The following is a 23,411-nucleotide window of genomic DNA, read 5'->3' on the forward strand; positions in this document are numbered from 1 at the left end:
CCCCAGCATAACAGCCCTTTAAAGTTCATGAACTGCTGAATCTTGATGGTCCACAACCCATTCTCACAGGTGGAAGAAATGAAGGAGGTTCCCCCTCTCCTGGCTTCCTCCCCTGGGCTCTCTCCTCCACAGACTCACCTCCCAAGTGCGACAGAGATCCACTGTGTCAAATATCATTTTTCCATTTTCATCTTTGGGAAAAAGTTCCTCCCCTGGCTGGAATAGAATAGAAGCAGTCATTTTAAATATGTCACTAAATAATTTCCCCACACTTAACCAGGCTGCCAGGCACATCTAGGACCAGGACACTAAACATCCATGAGGTAGGTGTAGCAACATTCTAGATCTCTTACACTTACTATATGTTTTAATAAATAGAATTTTCCTAGGTCCCAAAGGGGACTCAGAGTGACTTATGTAAAGAATGGCAATAAGTTACATGGCTTTATTTCCAGAAAAAAAATGCAATCTTGACTTAAGCCTGACAATCCGATTTCCTTTTCCCTCTGAACATCTGATAGCCCTAGGGCAGGCACATGAATCAGCAAGGCTATTTTTAGGTTAATATGGAATGTGGAAGATCCAGACCTGCTCTCAAATGTTAATGACCATGAGCCTTGAACTGATCAAGGTTAATTTGCCACCGAAGGAAAATGTTGAGGTAAAAATAAAGCAAACCAAGAGTACTACAAAGTTAAGGGATAGAAAAAAAGGAGACATTTCTGAAGAGTACTGCAAATCCTTAAATCTATCCATGGCTGGGACTTCCCATCTACATAGTCCAATAAACTCTTTTGCATAGGGTAGTTTGAGTAGATTTCTGTAACTTCAGATCAAGAGTTCTACATAATGCAGTTCTTAATGGCTAAGTGCAGTCTACAAAACTCATTGTGAAGACAGCCAATGGTGTAGGCAAGGTCTCCCAAGTCCCTATAAAGGCTGCTAGGTTTAGACCCACCCAGAGAGAGCACCACCAACTCCAGTCAATTTGAAAGGGTGAAAGAGGAGATAAACTTATCATGTTCAAGTGTAAGGTAGCTTCATTGCTCACCACTGCTGCACCAAACTGTGTGTTCATGAAATCCCCAAGAGGCCCGGGACCCTGTGTTGAACGTGTCTATTTTTATTTCCTCAAGTTTTTGAGGCAGAGGATGTGAGATTGTTGAACTCTTTTCTCTTGGAGGCATGGAAAGAAAATTAAGGATTCAAAGAAACCCAATAAAAAGATAATCAGAAATTATGATTTTGGGAATTCTACTCTAGTGTAATCATCCCTACATCTTACTAAGAAAAATCTGAATTCAACCATCCATGCAAGTTGATAGATATTCTCACACAAGAAATAAAATAGACGTGATCATACAAATCGCAAACCTTCAGAGCCGCTGGAAAATGAATAATATAGAGATCAACATAATCCAGTTGAAGATTTTTCAGTGACTTTTCCAAGGCTGGTTGAACGAACTCTGGTCGAAGGAAAGTGGACCAAAGCTGCAGAGGTTAAAGAATGGGAGCTATGTTAAATTAATGCCTTAGGTAATTTTGTTTTTCTTCTTTCACCTAAAAATTAGACATTTTTCCTGATTAGAAACAGATGACCACAGAGGAAAACCACTCTGTTTCTTTTTCAGTTCCATTTTTGATCTAACCAACCCAAGTAAATTTTATTATTTGATTGATTTTATCATCAGTACATCATTCACAATAAAAAGAAATGATCCAAGAAATAAATGTATTATCAAATAATTACCATACTCATTATCTGAATTATGTTTGATAGAGTTTAAAAGCAGTTTACAGACTTAATCTAATTCTATCGAAGAATCAATCCTCTCAGGAATTAGTATCTGTTTGTTTACATAACTGTAGGAAAAGTGCTTTGAACATATTAATATGAGCAGAACATAATTCAAGACACTTTTGCTAGAGCTTGTGTAATATACAAACTGCCTCTCCTATTGCTCTCTCTCACTGATGGACGTAAGAACTGAGATTTAGAACTTGAAGAAATTTTAGAAAGTCCCCTAGATGATAAGGAAAGCTATAATCTGATCAATCAGTTCTGGCTGATTCATTAGCCCATATGAAATAACACAGCTCTGGTCTAGGCTCAGAGAAGTAAAGTGACTTTACTTTAAAATTAAAATTTGAACACAGCAATGATGAGAATGCCATCATCACTCTCATTTTCTTTTTGGATACCAGATTTAATATACAAATATGTGTGAAAAAAGTTATACCGATAAGCACAGTTCACCAGACAACTACTGGTCCTATTATATAATTGTCACCTGTGCACAATCACGTTGCACACATGTGCACACTCACACAACACACACAGCACCTTTGAAGTGTAGAATATGTCTTCTCTCTTCACAGTGCCATCTGCAATCTTGCTGCGAATGGCCTGTCCAACCTGCTCTTCATTTTGGTACAAATGAGCACAGTCAATATGGCGGAACCCAACATCAATAGCAAATTTGGTGACCTCCAGGGCTTCACTCTTAGGAACCTACATAAGCAACAAAGGTAGTAGTTGGATATCCACAGGATTAAGAGATTGCTAAGACACAAGCTTTGATCTTCCCAAGAATCAACTTTTCTTCATGCCTTTGGTTAGTTCTGCATGTGTGGTGATGAACGCATAACAGTTTCTCTCAATGTTCCTGGTAAGTAATTAAAGTTGGACATCCAGGAAGTCCTTCAATCCCAGGCAATCACTGGTTCATCACTGACATTAGAGGTCCCCAAGACCACCTCCAGTTTCAGTGATTTTCTGGAGGAACTCATAAGACTGAGCATAAAGTTGTAGTCATGGATATGATTTATACAGTGAGATATTTTAAGCAAAGTCAACAAAGGTATAATGTTCATGGTACAAAGCATCAAGAAACAAGATGAATGCTTCTGAGAGTCCTCTGTCTACCAGTGTAGCCACACAGAACACACCAGATAAAAACCGTATCTATTCAAGTTGTACAAAGTGATGTTTTCATATAAGTATCTATTGTGAAATGATTTACCAAAATCAAGCTAGTTAACAGATCCATCACCTCACATAGCTAACTTTTGGTTGTGGTGAGAATACTTAAGATCTACTCTCTTAGCAAATCTCAAGAATATAACCCATTATTATTAACTATAGTCACCATGTTGTACATTAGGTCTCAAGAACTTATTCATCTTATAACTGAAGGTTTGTACCCTTTGACCAATATCTTTATATTTTTCCCAGCCACGGCCCCAGCTTCTGGTCACCATGCCTCTATGCTTCTATGAGTTTGATTTTTATGCTTCTATGAGTTTGATTTTTTAAGATTCTACCCATAAAGAGATCATGCAGTATTTGTCTTTCTATGTCTGGCTTATCTCACTTAGCTTAACGTTCTCTGGGTTCATCCATGTTGTTGCAAATGGCAGGATAACTTCTTTTATAAGGCTGAATAATATTCCATTTCTTTTTATGTGATTCAGAATCTTTTCTTTTTCAAGGAGGTAGAGACTTGGTTTAACTGCCCTTTGTTGGGTCTAGTCCTGGTTTTCCTTAAATGTACGGGCATTCGGAGATCTACCCAGGAATTAACCAGTGAGCTTCAGGAATAGCCTGGACCCTTCCCTCCCCTCATCCTACTTTATGCTGCAAATTAAACATGCCCTGGGGCTTCCCTCGTGGCGCAGTTGTTAAGAATCTGCCCGCCAACGCAGGGGACACGGGTTGAAGCCCTGATCCGGGCAGTTCCCACATGCCACGGAGCAACTAAGCCTATGTACCACAACTACTGAGCCTGCACTTTAGAGCCCGTGGGCCACAACTACTGAAGCCCACATGCCACAACTACTGAAGCCGGCATGCCACAACTACTGCGGCCGGCACGCCTAGAGCCCGTGCTCTGCAACAAGAGAAGCCACCACTCGCCACAACTAGAGAAAGCCCACGCGAAGCAAAGAAGACCCAACGCAGCCAAAAATTAATTAATTAAATAAAAATAAATAAATAAGTAAACATGTCCTGTCTTCAATCTCCAAAGTGTCTCTGAATATTTCCTTCTGTTCTATAGATGAAAAAGGTGAGACTCAAAGTTTAAGGACCAGTTCTTTGTCATACAACTATGTACTCCAAAGACAAGATGGACAGCAAACTTTCTGGCTTCCAGTCTAGCAAATTGTCCATTTCGCCCCTCTTACACCCAAGCACTGAAGATTATAGTTTAATAAAAAATATATTACAAAAAATCAAGAATTGAAACCTTGCCCTATAAGACTGTAGCTTATCCCCTCAAGTGATATTATATATTCCATTAGAATAACTTTCCAAGCAGAAACAGAAAAACAAGACAAAACACAGGCGGAGCATTTCTCGTCTGGCACCTAGCAGGCACAACACAGTAGAAAAGCAATTCTCTCCCATTATTTATCATTCACCTCATCTTCAGGACCTTTTACCTCAAATACTTCTTTTCAGAAAGAGGAAAGAGTTCTTGAATGAACGAAACATACAGAGAAACCACACAATTGCAATCACCCTCAAAGCAAAGCAGCTGACAGTCAGTATTCTTGATGGCTGAGTTTCACCTCTTCTGCCAAGCTGGGAAAGAGACAGACACTGGAGGGAAACCCAGAGTCATCGGTAGGTGACCACAGCTTCAAACCCTGATGCCGAGGGAAGACTGAATGCTTCCTCCCCTTTCATAGGGGTTGGTTCTAGCCTGGTTAGTAGAACCAAGTGACCCTCCCAGAGTCGCACAGGAACTCAATAACTTGACAATCTAAGTCCACTTCCACTCACGTTACATCCATTTTCTTTTCTAACCTTAACCCCAACCCACAAATGTTACCTCCTCAGGGGCATAGGTTCCAAATCCCAGAATGGGAACGAAGTGGCCATCATTAAGTTCCAGACACTGGCATTTGGGGTCCATTGCCTCTTGCTCCTCTGACTAAGCAGACTCTGATTTTTTCTTCTGCCCTCACAGGCTGTGAATAACAGGAAGGTAACACCCCAACTGCACTGACCAATGTTAGCAGAAATATTGCAGGAGGAGCATGATTAAATCAGTAGCCATGGAGCAAGGAATATTTGAAGGCAATTAACTTGTTTGGGTTTTTTATCAGAATAATATTAAGTATTGTATAATGATTAATAAATCACTAATTGCTTGGAAATATTTTACCTCATATTTTTAATAAGTAAATTTACAATTCTGGATCCACTTACATTACTGTAAATTATTGCATGGGATTTGCTGAACAATTATTGACCATATGTTAAGACTAGAAACCTCCACATACCAATCTTTTTGGTTTTTCTAATTATGAAGCCCAATCTTGACCAAACGTCAGTTGAAACAATTAACTATATTACAGCACACACACACATACACACACACACACACACACAATCACACAACTTAAAGGAGTGACTAATAAGCATTTTTCAAAATGTCAGCACTTAATAAAGAATGAAAACATCAAATGAAAATAAATTTGCCTTTTGACATTTCCCACCAGCAAAATTATTTTGCTTACAGATGGGGGTGAAATCCTGAAAATGATACCAAAATCAGACATTCTAGCAAAGTGCTTATGGGAGGTTAATTATTAATAGTTTTTACAGTGTGCTGTATGCAAGCAGAATCTTTGTTCATACATTTTACCTAGTTAGAGAACTTCTGAAAATTGTCATGATGTAAATGATACTTTATATAATTTATTATCTTGCTCAACATTATCCATAAAAGAAAAATCTGTAAACAAGTTAAATTATAATAAAATTGGGAGGAGTTAGGGAAATCGTGAAACATTGATACAAGAGAATGTTGTGAAGCCAATTAAAATTTAACATGTAGATTAATGTCAGCTAAATGGTGAGGTAGGAAGTGCTGAATTCTCTCATGGAAACATAAGGAAAAAAACAGAATCTTGCTATAAAACCTAATAGACGTTCTGGAAAACAGTCAAACAAAAACCTAGAGCAACATAGTGAACACCCAATTAGGAAAAATCCAGAACAGAGTGGTAGGACATTTCATGGTGTTTTTACTCACCTGTACCCTCCTCCTGCCTGGTGCGTTGCAGTCTTGATCTGTAAAGAACAGCAGCTCAGCTCCCAGTCACATCCCTCAGACCAGAATGATCACAGAAAAGCTTATTTGCAATGTCACAACCTATTTGGGGGCTGTCTAAAGACTGGTGTCTGTTTCACCTAACCCTAAGCTTAAACTGAAGGGCAGCTGGAATGGCTCATTACAGCTGCAGGGGGATTATATATGCACAGATGCCAGGGAAAAGGGATTAAGGGAGGAGACATAGCATAGACCACATAAAACCCTGAGTAGAACTGGGGTGTGGATTTGGGGGACAGTAAGGCATTCATGTATTCAGGAGAATCAAAAAGCCACACAGATACCAGGCAAGATGCAGAGTCAGAAAAGAACTGAGTAGCCCTTTAGCTTTCCTGTTGGGCTGATCCCAAGACTAGGAGCATGCCAAGCTAATTAGTGAAGGACAGTCATGGCATGGGACAAATCTGCAACGAGTGGATATTTGCTTGTTGTTTCAGGTGCCCAATTGTAAACACACACACAGAGACACATACACACACACACACACACACACACACACACACACACACGGCATACGAGAGAGAAAGGAAGGAAGGAAGGAAGGAAGGAAGGAAGGAAGGAAGGAAGGAAGGAAGGAAGGAAAGAAAGAAAGAAAAAGAAAGAAAGATAGAAAGGGGGAAACATGGTCCATGAAAGGAAGAAAATAAATTGGCAGAAACTGCACCTGAACAATCACAGGTATTAAACTTAGTACACAATGAGTTTTAAAACCACTGCTTGGGGAGGAGATCCAGATGGCTGAGCAAGAGGATGCTGAACTCACCTCCCCCATGAGCACATCAATATTACATCTACATATGGAGCGATTATCACTGAAAACACACTGGGGACCAGCAGGAAGGTTCTTACACAGCCAAGGCTGTAAAGAAACATCCACATAGAGTTGGGTGCGAAGGGAAGAGAAGCAATCAGATCAGGACTTGTGCCCTGAGGAGAGACACAGAAGAGGAGGGAGATTACAGGGATTCGGTCTCGGAGAGCCTCCCTGGAGAGTGAGCCATTGAAACCACATACTGGGCACCACAGCCCTGGGGCCCACCACCAGGAAGTGGAGTCCCTGTAGCTGGTGTGAAAACCAGTGGGACTAACAGGAGGGCTGTAAGAAACCTAGACTCTCCTCTTGAAAAAGACGCACACACTTGCTTGCTCCTGGGAACTAAGCAGAGGAAGCAGATTGAAACAGCCCAGGACTCTACCAGTTTACTGTGACAGCCCCAGGGTGCACCCTGGCCCAGGCCAATGCCCACGCCAATGGCCACTTCAGCACCTCTGGCTCCAGGTCAGCTCCTACTAAGGCAAGGGCTGCCAGTGCTGGGGACAGTGTGCAGTTGTGGAGGACAGAGCTGGCTCAGGCCAGCATGACATCTGAACAGGGCAAGGGTGGCCATTACTGCCATTGGTAAAGGTGGCAGATCAGAAGTGTTCTGGAGCTCTGACGGGTGTTCCAGGATTGCACCAGCATGCACGGCAGCCTACACCAGGTGCCTGCTCCAACCTGTCTTCCTCCAGCACTGCTCCCCTCTTAGGCAAAGGTACCAGTGCTGGTGGGGGGGGCAGGGAGAGGGTGCACACTTAAAGGGAATGTAACCAGTTTGGGCCCAGCCCTCAGGGCTTCTGCTCCAGCACCTTGGGACCTAGCCTGGCCCAATACGATGGTGCCAGCCACTGAGCATAGGAAAAACCCCGGCTCAGACTTGTCTCTGGCTTTAGCCTCCCCCGTCCCACCTCCCACCCAGGTGATAGCTGCCAGCACAACCTGGGGAAAGGCGTGACCCGTGCTCACTTCAGCTCCTCCCACCAAAGCCTCGAGGGTTGGGACTTCTCTGGTGGCTCAGTGGTTAAGAATCCTCCTGCCAATGCAGGGGACACGGGTTCGAGCCCTGGTCCAGGAAGATCCCACACGCCATGGAGCAACTAAGCCCGTGCACCACAACTACTGAGCCTGTGCTCTAGAGCCCACAAGCCATAACTACTGAACCTACATGCCACAACTACTGAAGCCCACGCACCTAGAGCCCCTGCTCCACAGCAAGAAAAGCCACCACAATGAGAAGCACGTGCATGCAAGGAAAAGTAGCTCCCTCTCACCGCAACTAGAGAAAGCCCACGTGCAGCAAAGAAGACCCAATGCAGCCAAAAATAAATAAATTAATTAATTTATTTATTTTGAAAAAAAAGCCTCTAGGGTTTCTTCCACACAAGCACACCCTTTCAAGACAGGGATAGGTAACTGTTTCACCTAATTTCATAGAGATGGAGAAAGTTAAGCAAAATGAGACGACAAAGGAATTTGTTTCAAATGAAAGAATAAGAAAAAAACACCTGAAAAAAAATAGCTAATGAAACAGATAAATAACTTACCAAAATAATTTACCACAGTTCAAAGCATTAGTAATAAGAATGCTAACTGAACTAGGGAAAAGAGTAGATTAGCACAGTGAGAATGTTAACAAGTAACTAGAAAATATTTTAAAAAATAACCAGTCAGAACTGAAGAATACAATAACTAAGATGAAAAACACACTAGAAGGAATTAATAGCAGATTATGTGATATGGAAGAATTCATAAGTGATCTGGAAGATAGAATTATGGAAATTGTGCAATAAAAACAGCAAAAAGAAAAACAAATTTTAAAAAACAGATCAGTTTAAAGGACCTTTGGGACAACATCAGGTATACTAATATTCACATTGTAGGGGTCCCAAAAGTAGGAGAGAGAAAGTGGCAGAAAGTGTATTTGATGAAATTATGGCAAAAAATTTCCTGAACCTGAAAACGGGAAAAGCTACCCAGGTGCAGGAAGCACAGAGAGTCCCAAACAAGATAAAACCAATGAGGTCCACACCAAGACATATCATAATTAAAACAGCAAAACTTAAAGAGAGAATTCTAAAGACAGCAAGAGAAAAACGAGTCACATACAAGGAAAACCCTATCGGGCAATCAACTGATTTTTCTGTAGAAACTATGTAGGCAGAAGGGTATGGCATGATGTATTTAAAGTGCTGAAAGGGAAAACCCTACAACCTAGAATAATGGGGAATATACCCAATATTTTATAATAACTTTATATGGAGTATAATCTATAAAAATAACAAATCACTCTGTTGTACATCTGAAATAATATAATATAATAAGTCAACTATATTTCAATGAAAAAGATAAGGATGTTTGTTTCTCCTGATCATTAAAGTTATACAGGCAAATTACAGAAGTTTGGGGGAAAAAAAGGAAAGGATAGAGAATAAAGATGACCTGTAACTAGCCCATTACATTTAACGTTTGGTACATTTTCCTTCATGATTTTCCTTTACAAATGTGTGAGTTTCTATTTTATTTAAACATCAAAATAATCTTCAACATACAAATTGTATACTTTCCTTTGACCTAACAGAAGTATTTTCTGAAGCTATCAAATATTATTTTAAAAATCCAGTATTATACTTTGCTTGTTTTAAGTAGTGTATCATAATCATTATTTTAATTTCTTCATCATTTGTCTATTCTTTAGCATTTTGATTAGTTCTTGCATATTTTGCCATTCTTTCATTGATTCATTCAGCAAAATTTTATTGAAAATTTTTATGTGCCAGACATTGTTTTATCAATAAATAATGTAGACAGAAATAAATTATTGTTAAATGCCTTGAGTTTATAGTCTAGTGGAGGATGAAGGCTACTAATGAAATCAGGAGTCAGCTGTTAGAAGTGGGTAAGTGCCCCTTGGGAGATAACGTTGCACAGTTTTTCGCATTTCTGTACACCCAGTAAGCAGAGGCACTGACTACCCTTCATCCCACATTAATTTTTTCAAGACATTTGTACAGTGAACAGTCTTGCAATATAGAGATCGTGGCTCCATCCAGAGAAATGGAAGGTGTGTTTACTGTCCAGTAATATAAAGAAAATATCTCCCTCCAGAGAAAGGGCAGGGATGCTGAGTGCCCACTATACTTGATCCAGGGGCCCTAGACTCAAGCCTTTTCTCCTATAACTCAACTCACTGCATGTTCAGGTATCACCTGGCCCCTTCACTTCAACCTTTAGAAATAGGGGCTCAAGGAACTAGCACAACAAACTTTGTCGTAGTGAACATTTCCGCAATATATACGTACACCAAATCATCACATCGTAAACCTTAAGACTATACAATGTTATATGTCAATTATGTCTCAGCAAAGCTGGAAAACGATACTCTTATTTTGGTTACAGCAATTGTTGTGAGTAATAAACAGTCTTCCCTCTACCAGCGTCGTGAAACCAGGGCAAACTGATTTGTTAGCTCACAAATTAGGTTGATATCTTATATTCTTCATGACTCTTGAAAGAATGCAATATGAATGAGCCAAAGATTAGAACAGGGCAAAGGTTAGAAAATAGCTCACTACATCAAGGATGTTAACCTCCTTATAAAGAGGGAATTGGTATTGCTATTAAATTGCTATCAGCAACACTGTAATTGCTGTTGAGTGTGTCTGGATATTAAAATTCCACAACATTCTGACTGGACACCTGCCATTTGAATGAGTGTCTTCAGTGGTGCAGAAGGCAGGGGAGCTGAATACTCAGAAGACTGACCAAGGAAGAAGAATCATCAGCTGAAATCCAAGTAACATCCACACTCAGAGAGCACACAAGGGAAGGTCAGGCTGTGGAATACCAACTAGTGTATTCTTGGGCCCACAACCATTTGTGATCTCTATAATTGAGCTCATGGGGCAAATTCTGACTGTCCTCAATGTGAGGTAGTCACTGGGGCCACCCAATTTTGGATAACTTCCTCACCAGACATGGAATGATCCTTAGAACATCTAATCTGGTGTCTCTCAATGGCGTCATTAAATGTTGGTGCAGGTGACCCGTTGGGAGAAGAATGGAACTACACCTAGCATGGCAGGATATGTGTGAAATACCAAACATATCTTGCTCACCTGCAGTGTGAATCCAGGTGTGCTACTGGAGCAGGTGGGCTTACCTTAACCATGGGGTGCCCTTGGGAAAAGTTGGAAAATCAGTTCTAGCAGTCTCCCTTCTTGCAATTAATTACCCATTTTCCATAAAGTACAAATGTAATGCAAGAAGATTTCTGCCAATGTTCCCCTTCCCCCCCAAAAAATTATCCACCTTACCCACCCTATTGTCAGATTAAGGGTGGAAGCAGGAAGTAGGAAAGGAGGGATAAATGTGCAAACATCTATATAAGACAGTGTCTCTTGAGGTTTATAAAAATGACAAAAATAATCACCTTCAATGTGGCCTTGGACAAATCAATAACCTCTGTGGTTTCTTTATCTGTAAAATGACTCAATAGTTGAGCTTACTTCATAGGATGTTTGATTCATTGAGAGTGCTTCCTGGTAAATAGTAATCACTCAAAATGTTGGGTAGTATAATTGATGCTGTTGCTCCTATCAATGCTACATTTCCCCTCGAGTATGTCAGCAATTAAAATTATTTTTATTTCTATTTTTTTCTCTACTTCACAGAACTAAGCCATGATCATTTTTCCATGCTTTGGGTTATTATTTGGTTGTTATTTTAATTAATTTCTGAAAAGATAGGAAATGAAAATTTCTTTTTCTCCTTATTTTCTGTAGAACATACAGTTTCTGTGGCAAATAAATTCTGGGGTACATAAAAATGGCATCTCTTTTTTATTATGTTGCATACATGTGACAGTAAATCTGGTGTTTGCTAGACAGTGAGTAAAGAAAGAGCTGTCTCACTTGGATCCCACTAGCATTGTTGTGTACATTAGACCGTATCCATGAGGTTAGGATTTTTCCCCATGAGGGAGAACAAAAGATGTTTTAATGATGAGGAACACAGACTTGATTGGAAGCAACTTCAAGAGTTTGTGACCAAATAATAGGATAAATGACATTGAATTTCTGTATTTTTGAGCAATAGTCCTTGATATCTATCTGTTTCTGTTGTGAATGCCAGAATATTGTGTCATGTGAAACCTTTCAGACAACATCTGAAAGAAAATCTCTGTGGTCTGGAAAATAAGAAAAGTGTCTTCTGATGTAGCGTCTTTTCTCCCAGCACAGTTCCAAGCAAGTTTACCCACACACTCGTATAGGCAATTATGTTAAGACTTTTTCATTTCTTTCTCTCCCTCTTTTTTTTTTTTAATAAGGGGTTTTTGTTTTGTTTTGTTTTTTGGTTGTGTTGGGTCTTCGTTGGGGCGAGTGCGGGCTACTCTTGGTTGCGGTGTGTGGGCTTCTCACTGTAGTGGCTTCTTTTGTTGCGGAGCATGAACTCTAGGCACGCGGGCTCAGTAGTTGTGGAGCATGGGCTTAGTTGCTCCATGGCATGTGGGATCTTCCCAGACCAGGGCTCAAACCTGTGTCCCCTGCATTGGCAGGCAGATTCTTAACCACTGTGCCACCAGGGAAATCCTCCCTTCTTTCTCTTTTATATCAACATTTAGACGTTGAGACCTCAAAGCAGTAACCATCTCTTTTCTCTCTGGAGCTGGATTGATCATCATGCAGAGCAGCCAGACCTAAATGGACCAAAGGACCTGGGACAATAAGTGTCTTTGTGGATCCAGTCCCTGATGATCAGGGGGACCCCCGAGACTTGGTTCTGTATCTAAAATACAGTATGTTTTTCAGCTTCCATTTTCCAAAAAAGATCACTTCCAAGAAAAACAAAGAACTGTGTTTTCTTCTTACTCATCTGAATTTGTGGCCAGAAATCATGAACACGATTATGCAAGACTTTTCTAGTTATCAGATCAAGAACAATAGATGTACTTGCTCCAGGACATGAAGAAATTGTTCTCATTGAGGACAGATTGGATGAACACCTAGCAGATGTTGAAATGCATGTTACCTAAGAAGAATTCTTTGAATGCTTTTTTGAGAATCTGAGCATTTTCTTATACAAGAGTATCAACTCCTTCTATAATAAAGATGTTTATTGATGTAACACTTTGTTCCTGTTGTGATCTGATGCTTTCACTTATTCTGTGACTGTGATTGGCCTTCAAGTTCCCTCAAACTCTGAGATTCTGCAAGTGCAAAAATACAAAGATGAAGAAGAATAGGTAGTGCCTCTGAAATATAGAGGGGAGGGAACAGAAGAAGGAACTGGGGGAAGTGACCAAAACACCTTGGCCACCTTCAGATGGAACTAAGGGTCACCCTGTCCACACATTTACTTTGGTTTTGGATGCACTGTATAGAAAATTGGAGTCAAAGAAAAAAACAGAAGAGTAACAGAGATCACTTCTGAAGGGTGTGGAGAGAATACACCAAACTGCTCGATGTGATGTTTGTGAAACAATGTATTTCCATTCCTATGTGTAGGCTGTTCACATACAGATTGTGAAAAATTCAACCATGTCCAAGTCAACCAGTTGGAAGACACTAGGACTACTTCAAGGTGTAGGTCCAAATGCTCTTAGAATACTCTTTGAATTCAGTAGGGAAGAGAAACGGTGGTAGTCAAGACAAACTCTGAAGGAAAAGGATATAAAAACCTTAAATTTTGCATCAGTAGGAAGGGATAATCAAAAGATTAATTATGGAAATATTAAGCATGAAAGAGTAAAGGTCACCAAGTAATGTCTGGGATAGTTGAGAAAAGGCGATTTGAGATAAAGTTTTATGGTATTTCCAAGAAGTTCCATTCTATTCAACTTTATCAGACACATGATTTGCAAAGATCTTTTTTCCCATTCTGTGGATTGACTTTTCACTCTTTTGGTAGTTTACCTTGACGCAAAAAAACATTTTGAATTTTGATGAATACTAATTTATGTATTTTTTCTTTTGTTGCCTGTACTTCTGGTGACATATCCAAATCCAATGTCATCAAGCTTTCCCTCTAGTTTTTCTTTTAAGCGTTTCATACATGTACCTTGTATGTTTAGGTCTTTGATGCATTTTGAGATTTGTGTGTGTGTGTGCGCCTGTGTGTGCGTGTGCATGTATGTGTGTGCGTGTACGTGTGTGTGTGTAAGGCAGAGGTCTAACTTCCTTCTTTTGCACGTTGATACGTAGTTTCCTCAGCATTGTTTGTTGAAAGGACTGCACTTTTCCCGTACATGATCTTGGCAACCTTGTCAAACAACATTAGCTATATTTGAGTTTATTTTTGTATTCTGTTCTATTTCACTGGTCTTTATATCTGTCTTTACGCCATTACCCACACTATTTTGATGATAGTGGCTTTGTAGTAAGTTATGAAATCTGGAATTGTGAGAAACCCAAATCTGTTCTCTCTTTTTACTTTACTTTTTCTTTTCCAAGACTTGTTTCTTTCTTTTCAAGATTGCTTTGTCTATTCAGGGTCCCTCGAGATTCTGTATGAATTTTAGGGTGAGATTTTCTACTTCTGCAAAAAAATGATGTTGGGATATATATAAAGTTCAATGGAATGTGTAGATCACTTTCGTTCTTATTGTCATCCTAATATGGTCTTTCATTCACAAACATGGTTGTCTTTCCATATCTGTGTCTTTACTTTCTTCAAACAAATTTTTTGGTTATACATTTGTCAACTAAAAAATTATTCACAACCTAAAAGTTGAGAGTTATGTTTTATTCGGCAGAAATTTTTAGGACTTCAAGCCCGGGAGACAGCATCTCAAGTAACCCTGAGAGAACTGTTCCAAGGAAGCAGGGGGAAGCCAGGTTACATAGAAGTTTTGCAACAAAGGGCAGGTAGTCTGAATATCAAAGATAATTGTTAATTAACAAAAACCAGATTATCTCAAGTTAAGGAATTTAGCACTTTTCTATGTATGGGAAGATGCAAGAGTCTGGGCTCACTGAAATCACTCCTTTGCTATACACCTCAGCTTCTGGGACCAGTATCCTGTGTTTTCACATCCTGAGTTTCCTCAGGGCTCACCTTATGGAGTGGCTGCAGTCTGATGGCTGCTAGATGGCAGGTATTCTGTTTCCTCCCTGAGTTCCCTCAGGGCTCACCAGCTCACCATAGGCTGTGGCTGTAATCACTGATGACTGTGACTTCCTTTGTTTACTGATATGGCAGGCAATATTCCATTTATCACATTTCTTTTGCCTTTTTGGTTATTTCTAAGTATTTTTTTCGTAATATTTTAAATGGAATTGCTTTTTAAATTTTCTTCTCAGACGGTTCGCCGTTAAGGTATAGAAATGTAACTGATTTTTCTGTGTTGATATTGTATCCTACACCTTTGCTGAAATTATTAGTCTAACATTTTTTGTTTTATCTCTACGGATTTCTACACACACGATCATGTCATCTCAGAACAGAGGTAATTTTACTTATTTTGATGTAGAGTATTTCTTTTTTGTTTGTTTTCTTATTTTAGCTGGAACTGCCAATTCTATGTTGACTAAGAGTGGCAAAAACAGGTAAATTTTCGTATTATTTATCTTAACAAGAAATGTTTTCCAGAATGAAGAAGGGGACAAGAGGAAGGGAGGGAGAGAAGAGGACATCTTGAGTTATAAACCAGCATTCTCTTGTGCCACAAGTAAATAATTGCTTTTCTTTCTCCTCACTCATTTGTAAAAGAGACGTGCCCCTGTAGAGAGAACAGCAAATATTTGCTCACAAAAGGTCCACCCTTTCGGACCCTCAGTTATCTAAATACATCTTTATAGGCGGTGCACCCCTTCCCCATGCCATTTTCGGGATAATGTTTGCTACTTCTAGGACTGCCACTTATTATTTGCCTTTATCTCATCTGGTTTCCATGCCAAATGCAGACACACCTTACGATAAGCCTTAAAAACATAAGTGCACCGAGAGACCCTTGGTCTGTGGCCTCACCTCCGCCTCCTGCGAAGCTGGACACCAGCCATGGAAACACTGGAAGAGAGCTGTAAGAAACAGAATGATTTTTAAAACTAAAAGCCCTCATTTCGTGAGCTTCCTTCCATCCAGTGGTACCAAAAGAGAGAAACTGCGAGGCTCAGAACCTGTGCAGGCAAAGCAGGGGATGTATTCTTAGCAGTCCTATATTGCTATATCAAACAGCTTTGTTCACTGTGAGTCAACAACATTTTTGAAAGAGGGAGGCTGGAGTTAATGGTATAGAAACATTTTTGGATGATCACGCTTGGTGAACATGAATGCTCTAATGAGAATTAGTGTAGAAGAGAAACGTCCTCGGGGAATGTGTTCATAGGAGCCTCTCTAAGCAATTTTAACATTTTATGTAAACATTACCTGTTGGTCAGATACAGTCTTCTTGTGTACTCCATGCAAATGGGACAGAACACTGGATTATGTAAGTGTAAGTATGTCCACTGAATGTGTAACTAGAGATGTTAAACTTGCTCCTGGGGAAATGGAAAAATTCTGTAGCACTAACACGATTTGGGCCACTTTTACTAAACGTTGGGTGGGGCTGCAGGAAGTGTTGTAACTAGAATTCAGTTCAGCAAATATTTACAGAGTCTCTCCTACATGAAAAACACTGTTCCCGATTTTTTTTTTTTAAGTCATGCCTGTAAGAACAAGTTTAAGAGTTTTGAAATTTGCTTTTGCAGGACTATACCCTCAAATCTTGCCCTGGTTCTAAAATGACAACCTTCTTTGAAACAGGGACACAGGAGTAATTATTGCTGGATCTTGAAGCCCCTTGTCCAGAGGTAAACCTCTCAAATCATGACCTAGAAGACCAAGGATTACACATGGATTATGCCATGGAAAAATATCAGGGATTTGAGTGCAGTTGACTCTGTTATCTGTTGGTTATAACACACTTGGCCAAGGGAGCCCAACAGATTGAAAATCTGGCTTTTCTAACGTGCAGACTTTGGGCTGGTCTAGGAGCCCGCCTTCTTAACCCAGATCTTCCTAAGAATCCACATCAGGGAATTTGTACTAGTTGCTGGGGGATCAGTCCCAAATAAAGACACTCCAACTTCAGACAATGGAACTGCCCCTTTGACACCAAAAATCTAGCTGATTTCAGCATCCTGAGTTTGCTCCGCCCCCCAGACCTTATACAATCCATGAACTGTGGAAAGAGCAGAGGTGCCCAGAGTCCAAAAAGCGTAATCAGGAGACACACTCAAGTCTTGAGGAGACCCTGGTCTTTGCTCCACCCCAAGAGCACCTATCCAGACTAAGAGCAGAGCCTGCAGGGCAGCTGCTTGCACCTATGGCCGTCACTGTTCCTGGTTTTCAGGCCCAGGAAGGTTAGACCAATCGTGGAATGAGAGAAATAGTAATAGCAATAGCTATATTTATCGATATTTTTCATCAGTTTTATTGAGGTATACTTTACATATCATGAAATTCACCGTACATAAATGTACAGTCCAATGATTTTTAGTAAATTTATAGAGTTTTGCAATCACCACCACAATCCCATTTCAGAACGTATCCAACACCCCCAAAAGTTCCCCTGTGCCCGTTGGAAGCCAATTATTGCTCCCAAACCCCAGATCTAAGCAACCTCTAACCTCCTTTCTGTCTAAAGAGTGTTGCCTCTTCCACAAATTTCATATAAATGGAATCATACAATGTGAAATCTTTTATCTTCTTTTTTCATTTACCAAACTATTTTTGAGACTCATCCATGTCACTGCATGTACCAATATGTTCCTTTTCATTGTTGAAAAGTCTTAGTCCAAAGTTGGAATATTTGGAACTAAAAAGCATCAATGTGATCCCATATTCCTCCAAGAGTGGTTCCTAGATAACCCCTTTCAGAATCTCAGGGTTGCCTGTTAAAAATGCAGATTTGGGGGTTCTAGCCCAAACTTCCTACATCAGCATTATGCAGTGATGCATAATGCAGTGTATTACTGGGGTAACTGTATTATATTCAATGTATCAGTGGAGGTGAGACCGGGAATCCATATACTTAATAAGCACCTCCAGGTAACTGGTACAGACCCCAAAGCTTGACAAAACCACCATCTAACCAGGCTTTTACAGGAAATTTACTAAGATATTTGAATATACCTACTCTGAGAAGTTTCTTCTCCTGGCAAAACAGCCACTGTTACTTTAGACATTCTTTATCCTAATGTTTAAAACTTTCATGATTCACATTGACTTTTTATAGGTTATGCCGCATTTCATCAGTTGCGCATTCTCTCACATAAAGTGAAATCAAGGTGCCTCTTAAACTTGACAGTAGGTCATCACTTAACTGGCAGAGTTCTTTCTTTCTTAGGTAGCACATAAAGTAATAGTGCATCTTACAACTGTCAACTTGTTAGATTTGAATAATGATGGTACTTGAGGCTGAGAACCACTAAAGTCTGCAACATCCAGGTTTGCAGGACACATATGGAAGTATTATCGGTCATGACTATAAATCCATCCTCATACATAAAAACACATATAAAAGTCTTCAGAGAAGACATAAGACAAGAGCTCCCTGCTGAAAAGCGAAGAGGTCTTAGGATGGATTGAATGGTGGCTCCCAAAAGGTATGTTCACCCTATAAACGAGATATTTGGGTAAAGGGTCTCTGCAGGTGTAATTACGTTAAGGATCTTGAGATGAGATCATCCTTCATTATCCAGGTGGGCCCCAAATCCAGGGATAAGTGTCCTTATAAGAGACAGAAAAGGGGAAGACATAGAGAGAAGAGGATGCAGGGTGAAGATGGGGGGCAGAGACGGGAGGGATGCAGCCCCAAGCCCAGGAACCCCTGGAACCAGCAGAAGCTGGAAGAGGCAGGAAGGAGTCTCCCCTGGAGCCTGCAGAGGGAAAGTGCCCTTCGTTCTCCACAGGTAAAGACAACAGGTATTTCCAAAACGTTGAGCTCCTCCAAGGATGTGAGTGGCTCTAAGTATTCCTCAGTGAGACACTGATCTATCTGTGCTCTACCTTGGATTCATGGTCAGAATCCTTATTAGCAAATTCTTATGCCACAGCCAAAGGCAGAACTCAGAGCATCCTGTGAGGAAAAACGAGTTTGAACAAATTGAAATTTTTCATCCTGAAATAAACCGAGATGTAATATTGGCAATGAATCATTTTAAATATTTGAAGTTTTCTTATACGGTCCCCCAATTTGTTATTCATCCCCACTTGGGACAGGATCAGAAGAGCTTATTTCAGTCAGAAGGATTTCAGTTGGACTCCAGGGAAGTGATCGTGGCCCACTTGGCAAAGAGAACTTTGGCATCATCCCTCATAGGGTTGAAGGGTTGGTGGACACCACCCCCTCTGACTCATATGCCCCTCTGGGTAGGTTAAGGGATCCTCCCGTCCAGACAAATAATGACATTATGCAACACTCATGCTCTGAGAGATAAACTGCATTCACTCTACCGTGATCCTCGTCACCATTATTTGCTGAAACAAAGCAAAATCAACTTCCAAAGTAGAGTCAAACTGACGTGGGCTTCTCAACACAGTTTAGCCAATGCTTCCCTCTCGTGTGTGGCTGTGACATTGCATGAGCCCAGGATTGTGACCACAGACAGACAAGAGTTTGAGGAAAACCTAGAGATGAAACTCCCATCAACAAGCTTATTTCACAGACAAGGAAACCCAGAAGACCTAGGTTTCATGGCAGGTCCCTCAGCCATGGCTGGCAGAGGTGACGGGCCTGCAAGGTGCCCGTCTGCCAACTTTGCTGCCTCGTCCGGGCAAACCGTGCAAACAAAGGGCTCCATGCAGGCGGCCCGGCTCCCCGTGAAGCTTTTGGAATTTCCACAAACCGTAAAGCACAGTGCTCGCCCCCTAGGAATTTGTCATCAGAAACAGAGAAGAAGGTGATGACAAATCTCAAATAAAAAACAATACGAATCCATGCAAGTCCTTGTGCGAGAGGATTTGCCTATTAAACCAGCAAAACTGGAGAGTTAGCAGAGACCAAGTTACCACCAAGTAAACTAAGGGTTTCTAACTTCATCCTGGCAAGATGCGTGGCTATTGAAGGATCTTCAGCAGAGGAGAATTATGAACTCTTGTCCAATTTAGGAAGGCCATTCTGGCTAAACTGAAGGATGCTTGGAGACAAAAAGACCAGAAAGCCTTTGTTTGTGCGATACGGGGTATGCATGGTGAGGATTTAAAGACCCTCATTTTCTAGCTTAAAGAACTAAAGGGTCAACAGTACTATCAAGCGATATGGAGGACAGAGGAGAGGAGCAAGAAGGTTTGTGAGGTCAAGGAATAACCATTTCCATTTTGGACATACTGAGTTTAAAGGCCCTTTAGCATATCCAGGTGGAAGTATCTACTAGGTTAATAAAGAAGCAGGAGCTCAGGGGCAAAATGTAGATTTAGTTACAGATTTTGCACCAAGATCATAGCTGAGCCTTGGGGACAAGTGGGGCTGCCCGGGGGATCGTGATGGGAGAGCACCACCTTACAGGCTTGGAAAAATCCACATGGGTCACAGAGTAAAGTCTGAGCTGTCAGGATAACAGCAGGGCCTCACATCACAGAAGAGAGGAGAGCAGGTCCAAGACATGTTGTAAATACTGTCAAATGCTAACCCCCCAAAAGTAACTCCAGACCGTCCACAATACATCAAGGGGCGACTGGTGAAAGCCATCAACGGTCTTAGAACAACACAAGTTGCTCAAAGAAGAGAGGGAGGCCAAGACATGAAGAGAGGAAGAAGGAAGATAGGATGGTATCCCAATATGATAGGATCATCCTATGTCCTTGTGGTCACTGTCACATTCTTCACGGATGGAAAAAGGAATTTTTCATCATATGAAATATTAGAGGTTCCAGTGCCCTAAGTGGAAATTCAGATTAACAACAGGGTCTGAATCACAACCTGGCTCTCAGATCTGGGGGTGGGGTGACGTGTTTGGGAAAGAAGATCTCGGTGTCCCGTGTTAAATGATGAACACGTGACACAAATGAGCAATTGAACATCATGCTGATGAGGACAGGGTAGAACAAGCCTCCCCTGTGTGCGGTGTGTGTGGGCTTCTCATTGCGGTGGCTTCTCTTGTTGGGAGCACAGGCTCTAGGCGCGTGGGCTCAGTAATTATGGCTTGTGGGCTCTAGAGCGCAGGCTCAGTAGTTGTGGTGCACGGGCTTAGTTGCTCCACATGACACTACTTTGGAGTTGAAAGTGTAATGATCTCTTTTTCAACCACATTCAAATCTGTACACCTGAGACAGTGCTTTAGCTCATTCAATTCCCACAAAAACCTGAGACACGGGTATCATAATGCCTATTTCATAAATGAGAAAGATGTAGAGTCTGGGATGTGAAAGGTTCTCCAAAGAGCTAAGAGGTGATGGCCTGGGGGTTTGAACTGGGTCTGTCTGACTCCAGAGACCAGCAGTGCATCATCAGCCTCCTTCCCTGGGTCACCTCCACTCCCAGCCGGCCGGTCCTGCAGCCCTACGTTCCCTTACCTCCCCTCCACCTCTGGAAAGACATCGCCTCAAGTTCTCCATGTCTTATGACGTGGACAAGCTATCAATCAGCTAATCTGAAAACCCGGCTCTGACTGACAGTCTAGTAGTCAGAGAAGATGAGGAGCTTCCACCACTAATGCCTTTTCTATGCCAGGAGTCAGGCGCTGGCCCCATCTCAGACTTTATCTACCTAAGCTCTCGTGTCCTGATGCTCACGTCCCTCTTGTAAAAAGTTCACCTCTTGGCTTCTTCAAGGTCCCTCAACGTGTGATCCTTGGTCCATGACTCTTCCCTCATCCCCTCCCATGTGTGCACTTCATGTGCGGCAGACTGAGTCGGGAAGTGTGAGAGGCATCAAGACAATAGGCTTTGGAACCAGGCAGACCCAGCTGGGAATCTCAGTTCCACCACCGACTGTTCACTGATTGAATTAGTAGCCTGTATGAGCCAGGAAATATTGCCCTTCCTGGGAGGCTGTAGAGATTAAAGGAGGCTACTTCCAGGCTCACGCCATGGTAGATGATCAGCGCGTTGGTTACGGTTACATACATCACATGATGAGGTGTAGGTTAATGATGGGATATTTGCCAATGATCAGTAGTCAGGGCTAGGCTGGAGACCTGACGTTTGAGAACTGGAGAATGATGGCCTTTGGGACACGCTGCTGGGAGAGGCGAACGGCCCTGGGCCCTGGGTGTCCCTGCATACTCTTGCCAGGTGTACTGAGACCATGTGGCCTCACTGCTCTTTACCAAGGCTGTTTCTCAGGGTCGTGTTCACAGCAAGCAGTTTTCAGTGTGGAATAACATCTCTCCCCAAACAGCAGGCTCCTTCCGCTTGCTGCCAAAGTGGTTAATCCTCCAGGCTCAGTGTTCCTGTCTGTACAGCACACCCCCCACCCAGCATGTGGGGAATCCATCCAGGCCCCCAGAAGGTCAGTGGTGCTGACAGGTCAGGCAAAGCAGGAGAGAGAATGGACAGTGAGATTTGACAGCACAGAGGTTGCTAGTGTCCTTGAGAAGAAGGATTTCACGGGGTTGAGGAGGAGAAAGCTCCACGGGATTGGACTTAAAAGAGGATAGAAAGGGAGGGGAGATATTGGATACTGGATATTTTCAAGCACTTTTGCCAGAAAGAGAAATGAGAAAATGAGAAATTCACTTGCTCCCTCTAAGAAAAGCTGCTCTTAAATTACAGTTTCTCTATTAAGAATCGTATAACTCCATACTGGTGGGAACAACTCATGAATAGTACCTTGGTATGTTACCCATAAGATATTTACCTTTTACAAGGGAAAACAGGTTCTTAGGCCAAAACTATCGCTCCTTTCTGTTTGGGCCACAGGCCAGCTGAGACAGATGTCACACTGCCGTCATCTGGCCACTCTGGTGGCTAAATCACATTCCACGGCCAACAAGCTGAAACTCTGTGACTCTCTTTGTTTGATTGTCCCTTAAAGGAAATTTTAAGCACAGTACAAAGACTTAGGATGTCAGATGTTAACTAGTTAATTTTTTTTTTTTTTTTTTGCGTTATGTGGGCCTCTCACTGTCGTGGCCTCTCTCGTTGCGGAGCACAGGCTCCGGACGTGCTGGCTCAGCGGCTTATGGGCCTAGCCGCTCCGCGGCATGTGGGATCTTCCTGGACCAGGGCACGAACCCATGTCCCCTGCATCGGCAGGTGGACTCTCAACCACTGTGCCACCAGGGAAGCCCAACTAGTTAATATTATCCGACACCAGGAAGAAACTAAAATAGCAACAATCAACTGTCTTGCCCTTGGAGAGGCAGTTAAACGATATCAAGTTCCTTATTAATTCCCGTAGCTCATGAGAGAATAACACTTCTGAACCACCTTCTGATGCTGGCTGGAACCATAGAGTTTCTTTGCTGATTGGGGCACCCATACTTAAACATATTGCAAGAGTTGGCACCAGTAGCAAACCAGCTGTTCACCTCTTCCCTGAAAGGGAGTAG

At 41.6% G+C, this 23,411-nt stretch overlaps 1 protein-coding gene across 2 annotated transcripts in view; it reads right to left on the reverse strand.

Moving 5' to 3' along the window:
• LOC132421005 (dihydrodiol dehydrogenase 3) overlaps window positions 1-23,411 on the reverse strand; it is a 42,112-nt gene that overhangs the window by 13,140 nt on the left and 5,561 nt on the right. Inside the window, exons 2-6 of one of the 2 annotated variants that reach the window (XM_060005977.1) lie at window positions 15,904-15,953; window positions 6,045-6,082; window positions 2,345-2,512; window positions 1,375-1,491; window positions 139-216 (exon numbers count right to left, since the gene is read on the reverse strand). In XM_060005977.1, coding sequence (XP_059861960.1) covers window positions 139-216; window positions 1,375-1,491; window positions 2,345-2,512; window positions 6,045-6,082; window positions 15,904-15,953 — 451 coding nt within the window. Of the gene's footprint in view, window positions 1-138; window positions 217-1,374; window positions 1,492-2,344; window positions 2,513-4,835; window positions 4,920-6,044; window positions 6,083-15,903; window positions 15,954-23,411 lie in introns of those variants that run through there. The other variant, XM_060005978.1, reaches the window with a different exon arrangement.

This window comes from Delphinus delphis, chromosome 2, assembly GCF_949987515.2.
Source record: "Delphinus delphis chromosome 2, mDelDel1.2, whole genome shotgun sequence".
NCBI classification, from domain to species: Eukaryota; Metazoa; Chordata; class Mammalia; order Artiodactyla; family Delphinidae; genus Delphinus; species Delphinus delphis.